Genomic DNA, 12,703 nt, shown 5'->3' with positions numbered 1-12,703 from the left:
GCTAATGAAGAACCCTTCTATTTAAAGTTATGTCTAGCTAATGAAGAACCTTTCTATTTAAAGTTATGTCTAGCTAATGAAGAACCCTTCTATTTAAAGTTATGTCTAGCTAATGAAGAACCCTTCTATTTAAAGTTATGTCTAGCTAATGAAGAACCCTTTTATTTAAAGAGATATCTTTCTAATGAAGAACCTTTCTATTTAAAGTTACATCTTTCTCATGAAGAACCCTTCTCTTTAAAGATATATCGGTCTAATGAAGAACCCTTGCACTTTTTCTGTAATGTGTAGCCTATCATTTTCACAAGAGTCAACTTGGGGAGTAAATGAGTAGTTTTGAACAATGTGTGAATCCTGAAATCTCAGCTAAAGCGGACCTTCGTTCAAATTGTTTACGCAAGAGGGAGAGAGATGTGCGTGTCCGATGTAACTGCTAAAAACGGATCAACAAGCAGCTCATCTTGCTGGTCTGCAGTACAGGCTTGCGCTTCAACTCGGTCATTCGGTCGTCCACCAATTTTTCTCCAATCACCGGTTTGCTTCCTGCAAAATGACACAAATTATTTGTCTCTTTCATACAACAGGCGAATAACGCACAATTAAAGCAGTCAAAGCACCCTCCAAAACCCCCCGACGCCCATACAGTGCATGATGAAATGTAACGCGGAATTCCGCACTTAGGATCCCTGAGGGTTAGGGTTAGGCAGTATATAGGCTACGGAGCCGCGTTCACCGGCCGTGCGTCGGGGCTGCGACGAGGCGAGAGTGGGCGTGGTTGTGAGTTGTGACGTGTTTGTCGCGAGCAACACGCAGCCAAACGAGCCGTGAAAAGTGAACAAGCACGCGAGTCGGTCCCGCACAGGGGCCCCCGCGGTAACAAGGAGCGCGCACGGTAAATGCTTCCAGACCTTTAATGCGCAACTCAAAAAAGGACGGATCAATGTTTATCCGAACGAACCCGAGTCAGTGGCACGATTTCGGCCTATAATCGTGCGGCGCAGTATACCTCAGAGGGCGTACTCGTGCTCTCTGCGCCGCACGCAACGACGCACCGAGCGATCGAAACGCAAGACCCTGCGCAGACGCGGTGACCCGCAGGCGGCACAAGAAGATTACGTGCGAACGACGTGCGTTTTCGGATTTCCTCCCTCGTCCTGTACGGCTGGCTGTACATTTTGTGCGTGCGGGTCTCGCGGCCGTCTGTATAGCACGTGTTGCGCTCCCGAAGGGGCGAGAAGGGGGGGGGGGGGGGGAGGAGAGGAGGGGTCACTGCAGGTGCATTCTGTTTTCGGTAAAAACGTATGCTGCGTTGCTCCAGCTGCATGCGCAGAAAACAGGGTGAGATTCCCGGGTTTGGTGTACACGATGGTTCAAGGGGACGAGATGTGGGTTCAAGGGGACGAGATGTGGGGGCAAGGGTGCTGCATGATTAGACCTCACATAGGAATACGAGGAATAAACGACGATTTGAATTCATATACAGACTTTAATTTCATGTTATTGTGCCTTAAAATCCCGATATAATTGCTGTGATTGAATTCACAACAATGTTAATTTTTGTGCTCTGACAAATGCACTTCACGCCAAGTGCTGGAGCTAGATGATGACGATGGTCGTGATGTGGGCACGACCCCAAGGGGCAACTACAAAATTGGCAAGTGTTTGACAATTCAGGCAAAAACCGCAGAAAGCCCGGTGCAGGGACCCCGAGACTAAACAAGGCAAAGACCTCTAAACCAACGGGCCTAATTGGGAACAGAATCGGCGAGGGGGTACGGATAGGAGAGCAATTGCCAGGTGGAGAGTCGTTATCTGGCTCGCGCGTGCGTAATGCTCCCGAGGCTTGAGCCTGTTTTGTCAGGGAGCGGAGCGCGCATTGTGCTTACCCGGAGCCACAAGGCAGAGCATTATTCAATTTCGCTGCAGAGTTGGGAGAAAGGTCTCCCCAAAGCGTCGGCTATGAGAGAAGCTGGGAAAAAAAATCGATGGAGACCAAAACAATGCGGGACGTTGGATTTTATGTACGTATATGTTTGCTCCGTGGAACAACGGAGGTATATAGCCTTGTCATGTGGGCATATAATATATACGGTGGTAAAAAAAAAAAAATGAGTAGTTTTCCAAATAAAAATCCTCACTTTTAAACTATTCACTATCCGACATATGGGACCATTTGCACTTTTAGAGTCTCAATATGCCAAATATGGCATGAACCATATATGAATACTGTACTGTCAATTGTGAACATAACCGTGTGCGATAATCTGTACAATATATATATATATATATATATATATATATATATATATATATATATATATATATATATATATATATATATATTTATACAGTCACGTGAAAAAGTAAGTACACCCCATGTAAAGTTTTGACCTTTTCAACATATTTCAACATACAGCTATTTGATCTTCATTTCAACAATATTGATAGATAAAGTTGATATAATATAACAAATATCATGAAACATTTACATTTTGTAGTCCATTGTATAATTTAAATAAACATAAATGCAAATTTCGCATGTGGAAAAAGTAAGTACACCCCTACATTTATCACTACTTCAAATACCTAAAATTAGAATCAGGTGCACCAGCTCAGGTGCAAATGATTAGAACATCGTTAGAGAGGATCTTGGAGATATCTGTCTTATTTAAACCTCAGACATTTCGTTTGGTTTACTCTTTGTTGTTGAAGTGTTCAGCGTCACCATGCCAAGATGAAAAGAGCTCTCTGATGCCTTCAGAAAGAAGGTGATAGATGCCTACGAGTCTGGGAAGGGATTTAAAAAGATCTCCAAACAATTTGAAATCAATCATTCGACTGTCTGGAAGATCATCTACAAGTGGAGGAGATTTCAAACAACTGCCAACTTGTTCAGGCCAGGCCACCCCAGCAAGTTCAGCCCAAGAGCAGACTGCAAGATGCTGAAAGAAGTCTCTAAGAACCCCAGAATATCATCTCGGGACCATCACGGGACAGATAGCTCTTGCCACTGTTGATGTCAAAGTGCACGAGTCTACCATTAGAAAGAGGCTGCACAAATTTGATCTACATGGGAGGTGTGCCAGGAGGAAACCTTTGCTGTCCAGAAAGAACATCAGGGCAAGACTAAAGTTTGCCAATGAACAACTAAGCAAAGAGCAGCACTTCTGGAACAATGTGCTCTGGACAGTTGAGTCAAAGGTGGAGCTATTTGGGCACAGTACCAGAAGACATGTTTGGCAAAAACCAAAGACAGCATTTGACCACAAGAACCTGATACCAACTGTAAAGCATGGTGGTGGAAATATTATGGTTTGGGGCAGCTTTGCTGCATCAGGGCCTGGGCAGCTCACCATCATAGAATCCACTATGAATTCTTCATTGTACCAGAGGGTGCTTGATGATAATGTGAGGCCATCTGTCGGATAGTTGAAGCTCAACCGAAGGTGGACCTTGCAACATGACAATGACCCTAAACATACCAGTAAATCCACCAAGGAATGGCTGAAAAGAAAGAAATGGAGGGTTCTGGAATGGCCAAGTCAAAGCCCGGATCTAAATCCTATGGAGATGTTGTGGGGGGATTTGAAACGAGCTGTGCATGCAAGAAACCCCTCAAACATCGCACAGCTGAAATAATTCTGCATGGAGGAGTGGGAAAAAATGTCTCCCAGTCGATATTTGTTATATTATATCACCTTTATCTATCAATATTGTTGAAATGAAGATCAAATAGCTGTATGTTGAAATATGTTGAAAAAGTCAAAACTTTACATGGGGTGTACTTACTTTTTCACGTGACTGTATGTATACGAGAGTGTGGGAGTGGCCAGACAAAAGCCTCTCCTCGGTGAAAGACACATGAAAGCCCGCTAGGAGTTTGCAAAAAAGTACCTAAAGGACTCTCAGACTGTGAGAAACATGATTCTGTGGTCTGATGAAACCAAGATTGAACTGTTTGGCTTCCGTCTGGCCACTCTGCCATAAAACCCAGATCGGTGGAGTGTTGCAGTGATGGTTGTCCTTCTGGAAGTTTCTCCCATCTCCACACAGGATCTCTGGAGCTCAGCCAGAGAGACCATCGGGTTCTTGGTCACCTCTCTTACCAAGGCCTTTCTCCTCCGATTGCTCAGTTTGGCCGGGCGGTCAGCTCTAGGAAGAGTACTGGTTGTTCCAAACTTCTTCCGTTTAAGATTTATGGAGGCCACTGTGCTCTTGGGAACCTTTAATGCAGCAGAATTTTTTTTGTTGGCTTCCCCAGATCTGTGCCTCGACACAATCTTGTCTCTGAGCTCTGCAGGCAGTTTCTTCGACCTCATGGCTTGGTTTTTGCTCTGATATGCATTGTCAGCTGTGAGACCTTATATAGACAGGTGTGTACCTTTCCAAATCATGTCCAATCAATTGAATTTACCACAGGTGGACTCCAATCAAGGTGTAGAAACATCTCAAAGATTATCAAGAGAAATGGGAGGCACCTGAGCTAAATTTCAAGTGTCATATCAAAGGGTCTGAATACCTGTGTCAATGTGATATTTCAGTTTTTTCTTTTTAATAAATTTGCAAAACTTTCTAAAATCATGTTTTCGCTTTGTCATTATGGGGTATTGAGTGTAGATTGATGAGGGAAAAAATAAATTTAAACGATTTCAGCATAAGGCTGCAACATAACAAAATGTGAAAAAAGTGAAGGGGTCTGAATACTTTCTGAATGCACTGTACATACGCATACATATACTTTCGCTCACATCCGGGGTCTGCCTAGCAGGCACATAAGACATTGGCCATTATAAGCTTGCAGTGTTAAGTGTGGAAAATTTCTGAGAAGATTTCGGTTGGCTCTATAGCAGTGGGCTTTCACCACGAATGTGATGGAGGTCCTTCGTTTGAGTCCCGTGTTGAGTAAGAGTTTTTCACACTTAGCCCCACGCAGGAATTTAATTCCTGTTTATTTATATATATATATATATATATATATATATATATATATATATATATATATCTTCTATCTTCTATCTATATATATATATATATATATATCTTCTATCTTCTATCTATATATATATATATATATATCTTCTATCTTCTATCTATATATATATATATAAAAGAAAGTTTTTGTTTGCTTGTCTGCACACGCTAATCTCCTGAACGGTGAAAGATAGGAGGAAACCTCTGAAACAAAAAATGTCGGGACGGGCCCCGGGAAGGTTAAAGGCTAGGTGGCGAGGCCGGTCGAGGCCGCCTCGGCCGGCCTGGGCCCATTTCGCAATAAATCTTCTACCTCTTTCAAAATTCTCTTAAAGTACAACTTATGCACTTAATAGGAATATCTGACTGATTGCAAAACATGCTTTCAAAATTCTCTCTCGCGGGGCCCGACAGAAGAAGGAACAAGGAATCGTTGAGCACTAACTGATACTGGGCTCGCGTCAGACCTATGTACAGAAGATTAAATTCATTCAAGAAGAACCCGGGCAACGCCGGGTGGATTCAGCTCGTGTGTATATATATAAAGATATATATATATATATATATAAATATATATATATACAGTATATATATATATTTATATAAATATATATATACAGTATATATATATATATATATACATATATATATATATATATATATTTTTATATATATATATATATATATATATATATATATATATATATATATATATATATATATATATATATATATATTAGTTTGTTTGCAGGTCTCCAAGAGCTCTGCATGATTGTTGTTGCTGTTGTTGTTGCGGTTCTAGTTGGGGATCGATTTTTGAAATTTGCACCCACCCATTGTTCGATAGTGGCCAGACCCCACCCACATTTGTCGCATGACTCCACCTATCGTGGCAGCAGCCAAAATAATATGGCCGCCATTTTGGCTTTCTGGTGGGCCTAAGACAACACACCTGTAGGCCTTTGCACAGATTATATACTGCCCGAGTTTGTTGCGTCAGTTTTCCATTGGCTTTGTTTGAGGCCAGCGTTACTCATGGTGAGGGACACCGAAAAATCTAATCAATATCGAATAAAAATTATTAGTAAGGTTTAATCAAGCCCGTCAGCACGCATGGTACACGTATCCCTAAAAAGATTGTTATGTAATTTTTGAACAGCCCAATATTGGGGTTAAACAATTCGTGACCATGTAACGGATCAGCTCATTTGGATATAACTGTGCGGCTGGTGACATGGATGAGAGGTTTCGAGTTAAACTTTTAATAGCGCATTAATTGTGCATTTTTCAATCACACTGTTCATCTTTTAAGAGTGCTTTAAATGTGCGTTTCCCAATCGGCCCATTACCAGATTTTGTCACAGGTTGTGACCACAGTGCGTTGTTATTGGACTATTTATGCATATATGTGTGATCGACTGCCTTTGCCCCATTGGTTGGACAGCGGACCCAACTCCACCCACACTTGTAACCTGAAAAAAAAACGTTCGTCATTTTGTGAAGGTGCACAGGCCTCAGGCTTCTGGCATCAGCCTGTGGTTCTGTGCAACTGGAATTATCCGAGCTATATAACCACGATGTATAATATATGCACATAAGCAGCAGGCATGTTTATGCTTCATTTATGTAACCCGGGTTACTTTTTGTATTATCTTCGGGAACAATTGCAGCAGCAGCCTGTGGCTTATACACTACCCAAATTAAGGGATGAGCAATTTGTGTAATAAATTCTTTTTTTTGTATGTAATTTCGGTTTTAGGCCGAATTTTCAAGGCTGAATAGTGTGAAAATACAGAAGGGTCACCCATCATTTTGATGGGGTTTTCTGCTAGTATATATCTATATAATAATTTTCTTGTTCATCTATCCATTGTAAAATTACGTTCCACCCATTGGTTGGACAGCTGGCCTGACTCCACCCGCAATTTCCACCTGAAAAATCATATGACCGCCATGTTGATCTTTGGAACTGTCATAATCACAATTGCCATTCCCTCCCTATAGGTTTTCCCTTCAGTTTAAAATGAACAACGTGACTGTTGACAGGATCATCAAATATCGGAAGGTTGGAGCTTTTCGTGATCACTCTTGTGAAGATCACAGTACATATAGGCCTCAGCAATTGAGGAAGTGGTCTGTTGTCTATACACCACCCAAATAACTATGTGGCATTCTCTTGAGCAAGGGCTTTTACTGCTGAGGTTATGTGGGTCCTTGCTTTTATTTCCGACCATTTTCTCTTAACTGACTCGACCAGGGACCATATACACCATGGCATTATAGAAGTCTTTGTCCGAAGAGTTCCGGGAATCTCGCGAGATTTGGAAAGAAAACATTCCATGATTATTTACTTTTATGATGTGTAAATACATCAGGAAGAAGATAATTGTTTTGGGTATTTATTGGCACAATTTGGCTGCTGATGGCCACATGAGAGTCACAATTCCATGGGGTTTCCACATATCTTGCGGGATTGTGAGTTTGACAGTTGGCTTTGATGGGCCATGACATGTAGGAGCCATGCTGTTGCTATTTTGATCGTGGCTTCTGTGAAGTCGGTGATAGCATGATAGGGGTGGGGAAAGAGTTAAATATTCCGCTGTTTTGATGAGGTAATGAGGAATATGTAATGATCAATGTGAGAATGCCCTTTTCCTTTTAAGAGTGGGAGGAGGGTGTGGGGGAGGAGAAGGGGAGGGTAGGACAGAGTGATAGAGTTGAGAGGAGGGGGGAGGGAAACAACAATGGGACAGAGTCGGGAGGTGGAGGTGGAGGCGTTGAGGGGGGAGGGGGAGGTGTTAGGGTGTTTGAAGACTTGGACAAGGAGGGGATTTTAGCTTTAGTGTTGGGAGGGTAAGGTTAAGGACTTGGGGTTGGGAGGCAGAGTATGAGGACTTGAAGGCGCATTTTATGTTGCACGGATGTTCCGCAGGTCCCTGCTTGTCCGAGCAAACAGGGACACACCGACCATCAGTGCAATGTAAAATGTGACTTTAACTCCTCAACCTCGTCTATATACAGTGCCCTCCATAAGTATTGGAACAATGAAGTCAAATTTCTTATTATTGCTATATACTCAAGAAATTTGGATTTGAGATCAAAATATGAATATGAGGCAAGGTCAGCTTTTATTTCTTAGTATTTATATGCACATATGTTTTACCACTGTTAAACAAAATTGCTTTTTATGTTCAGTGCCCACATTTTAGGTACACATAATTATTGGACCAGATAAATGACAGGTGTTTCTTGTTGCTCAGGTGTCTCTTATTGCATTGATCTTTCACATATAAAAGAGCTGTGAATGTCTAGTCTTCGTTTTAGCTTTTGCTTTTCCCTTTGGAGTCAGTAGTTATAATCCAACATGAAGACCAGAGAACTGTCTATGAAAGAAAAGCAAGCAATTTGGAAGCTGAAAGAACAGAATAATTCATTTAGAATCAAAGCACAATAATCGGGCATAGCAAGTAGAACAATTTCGAATGTCTTGAAAAAGAAAGAAAACACTAGTGTACTTGGCAATAGACAACAGCCAGGTCGGCCAAGGAAAACAACTGCAGTTGATGACAGAAAAATAATCAGAGCTGTGAAGAAAAACCGTGAAACAACTATCAGTGACATCACCAATAACCTCCAGAGACAGGAGTGAAGAATGGAAGGAACTGCGTATGGTCCAAAGCATACTACCTCATCTGTGAAGCATGGTGGAGGTAGTGTCATGACTTGGGCTTGCATGGCTGCCTCTGCAACTGACTCACTCATCTTCATTGATGATGTAACTAATGATAGCAACAGCAGAATGAATTTGGAAGTGTACGGAAACATTTTGTCCACCTCTGTACAAGAATATGCCTTCAAATTAATTGCGTTGATCATCACCATGCAGCAAGACAATGACCGAAAACACACTGCCAACGCAACCAAGGAGTTCATCAGGGGAAAAAGTGGAATGTTTTAGACTGGCCAAGTCAGTCTCCTGATTTAAACCCAAACGCAGCATGAATTTCACTTGCTGAAGAGGAGACAAAAGTCAGAAACCCCACAAAACAAACAACAACTGAAAATGGCTGCAGTAAAGGCTTGGTGAAGCATCTTAAAGGAAGATACCATGAGTTTTATGATGTCGATGGGTCACAGGCTCCATGCAGTTATTGCATGCAAGGGATATGTTAAGGGAAACTTATTTTAAGTTAATCTGTTTCAATACTTATGCTTACCTGAAATGGGGGAACTGAACATACAAAGTGCTATTGTTCTACAATGGTAAAACATATTTGCATAGAAATACCAAGGGATAAAAGCTGACCTTTAGTACTCTTGCCTCATATTCATCTTTTGAAATCCAAATTTCTTGAGAACATAGCAATAACTAGAAAGCATGTGAAAATGTAAATCCCGTGCATGTCCATTTGTATTCAGACATCTTCTTCTTCTTCTTCTGTATGTTCAAAATAACGAAAACAGTTTTTTTTTAAAGTACAAAATGAAAATGTATCACTTTATGCAGCCTTGACCTTTGAGCTTTAGATCTAAAAAAAAAAAGAATCAGCTTCTAGCTTTTGATTGGGAAACCAATTCTGTGACCCAATATGCAAATTCTTTAAATTTTCTGTCAATTGGACAAAAATTGACGATTTTATGCACCCTTGACGTTATGATCTAAAAAAAGTCGACTCCTACCTTTTGATTAGTGAACCAATTAATTGACCCTAAATGCAAATTCCTGAAATTTCAGGGCAATCAGGTGAAAATTGGTGATTTTACACACACTTGACCTCTGACCTTTTGATCTAAAAAAAACAATTGGCTTGTTGCTTTTGATTGGCGAACCAACTCAGTGACCCAATATGCAAATTCTTAAAATTTCAGATTAATCGGATAAAAAATGGCAATTTTATGCGATGTGGACCTTTGACCTTTTGACCAAATTATTAATTTGCCTGCTCCATATTATCATAACAAAGGTTTGGTGAAAATTTTGATGACAAAAGTCAAATGGTAAATTGAGATTTCAGGTCAATTGGATGAAAATTGATGATTTTATGTGATGCTGACCTTTGACCTTTTGACCTTTTGACAAAATTATTAAATTGCCTTCTCTGTATTATCATAACTAGGGCATGCCCGTACTATATATATATATCTAAAATTATATCCCCCCCCCTCTATTTACATGAAATGGTTTGGTCCAAAGCGAACGGCTTGCGAGTACGGTGACAATCCCCCCCCCTCTATTTACATGAAATGGTTTGGTCCAAAGCGAACGGCTTGCGAGTACGGTGACAATCCCCCCCCCTCTATTTACATGAAATGGTTTGGTCCAAAGCGAACGGCTTGCGAGTACGGTGACAATCCCCCCCCCTCTATTTACATGAAATGGTTTGGTCCAAAGCGAACGGCTTGCGAGTACGGTGACAATCCCCCCCCTCTATTTACATGAAATGGTTTGGTCCAAAGCGAACGGCTTGCGGAGTTTGGTAAAGAAATCGCCATAGCTCGGTAACTACTTGTCCGATTAATATGAAACCTTGAAAAGGCACATCCTCAGGTCCCCAGCAATATACCTGGCAAGTTTCAAGTATATCAGACCCGTGGTTGTCGAGAAACAGCGGTCACAGACAAACGTACAAACATACAAACATACAAACATACAAACATACAAACATACACACAGAGATTACTGGAATTATAGATAGATAAAGGTTTAGTGAAACTTTGATGACAAAACTCGAATGTTACGCCCGGACACACACACACACACACATACACACACACACACACACACACACACACACAATGGAGGTGGATACTTTGAGACCTCGTGAGTCTGCGTAACATCTCCTGAACAACCACCCACGTGTGGAGATAATAGCCAACAACAGCAAGTTGCAATATACATATATATATATATATATATATATATATATATATATATTGTACCACCTTCCGAAAAACGCACATGGAGATAACAAGCGACACACACACACACACACACACACACACACACACACACACACACACACACACACACACACACACACACACACACACACACACACACACACACTTAATTATTTTTAAAATCTGAGATTACAGACGTGACCTCTCTACCCTTCACAATATCTAATGGTTGTTGTGTCAGGATGCAGCTGTTTGGGGAGATAACTACACTGCACTGTATTTTCTTTTATTTATTTATTTCTTTCCACTTTACGTCGTCTCACAGTGCAGGGAGCATGGTCGATGCGACATAGTGCCTGTAATTCCGTGCAAGGCCATCGGTCAGACATCCATCATGTCGTTGTACAGTGCACCATGTTTGTCTCAGCTGTTTACCGCTTGGTGTTGGCTCACCGATTAATGATCACCCTGTCTCCCTTTCGGCAGAGAAAACTGAGGCTTCCCGGTGCAGCGAAAAGCACAAGACAATATAAGGAGAAGTAAAGTGCAGCAAAACGACGGACGAAGTGCAGCAGAACACAGCTCGGGATGGAAAGGACGGACACAACTGACGTCTAACAGTGACTTTAACAATGATTTTTGCCTCCCAAGTTAGCACCAGCCAATCGAAGCCGTGTTCGAGTCCCCACACGTGTTGTCCAAAGCAAAGAGGCTGTAAATGTTCTCGATGCTCCGTCCATGACAAACCAACATGTCCTATTCATATTTACGGCAATAACTGTTCGTTCAATCGGCGGTGGGTGTGCGCACCTGCTCTTCATGATGGATTTCTGCCACCTGACTCCAGCACTCCATCCAAACATCCCTCCATGTGTAACAATCTCATCATCCTCACCGGCCATCACCTGGACATTCCATGATGCCATCATCGGTGTACATATGTACAGACATCCAAAACCAAAACGGGTTTTACAGTCAGGCCTATTGTTCATGCATGTGAATTCTCTGCATTTTATAGATTAGATTTTTAGGCATTTGCAGCATTTAGCCATGATAGCGCGCGTGCCTGACTTTCCATGCGGACAGCGTATGTTTTGGAAGCATGTCTCAGAGGATATACTATAAGTAAGAACGACTTAACATCATCTATACGAACCACAGCTTATGGGGTCAAGCGGTATTTACGAGTTGTTACCTATTTTTATCGACTTATTTTACAACATTCATGTTACATGTATGAGCGGCAGGTGGCCGACACGAAGGAATGCCAAGGTGTGGCTCTGCCAAGGAAAACTTGTATTCTTTTATACTCGACCTGTCCGTTTGCAGAATGTTATATATTACCAAACATGTTTACCGGATTTCAAAAGGTAGTGTTTACATGCAGTCCAAAATATGTACTGTACATATAAACATATTTAATAAAGCCAGGTGCACATGCATGCTAATAATGGGTTATTAGCATTCTAAAGCTATTGTAACCATGCTATATGCCATTTGTAAATATGAACTTAATAAACTCATCAATTACATTTGACAGGTGTGTGCCGCCTATAATAAGGTATTTAACGCTCTCGATTATTTTGCACATCCTCCAGCTTTGGTGCAGACAAAACGAGCGCAGACAGATTAAGGCAACTGTGATGGAAATATGGAATTATCATGCGATGTCTTTCTGCCTTTGTAATGAGTGCAGATGTTGCATGAAGGAAACGCCATAATGTTGCATTTTCCTAAAGATGCTTTCATAATTCCCAGCGATCAATTTCCGTCGTGCGTTCCGCAAAAAAAAAAAATTTTTTCGGGAAGTTTTCCTTTTTCACGGAGGAAA

General features: G+C 41.3%; 1 protein-coding gene across 1 annotated transcript in view; it reads left to right on the top strand.

The window, feature by feature from the left end:
• Nucleotides 1–12,409, top strand: part of LOC137435424 (transcription factor Maf-like) — a 72,346-nt gene extending 59,937 nt beyond the window's left edge. Inside the window, exon 2 of the mRNA XM_068129201.2 lies at nt 11,359–12,409. Coding sequence (XP_067985302.1) covers nt 11,359–11,368 — 10 coding nt within the window. The 3' untranslated portion in view covers nt 11,369–12,409. The remainder of the gene's footprint in view (nt 1–11,358) is intronic.
• The last annotated feature ends 294 nt before the right edge of the window (nt 12,410–12,703 follow it).

Source organism: Myxine glutinosa, chromosome 9, assembly GCF_964187855.1.
Source record: "Myxine glutinosa chromosome 9, kmMyxGlut1.1, whole genome shotgun sequence".
NCBI lineage: Eukaryota > Metazoa > Chordata > Myxini > Myxiniformes > Myxinidae > Myxine > Myxine glutinosa.
The sequence above is the reverse complement of the archived record's forward strand: the minus strand, read 5'-3'. Positions and strand labels throughout refer to the sequence as shown.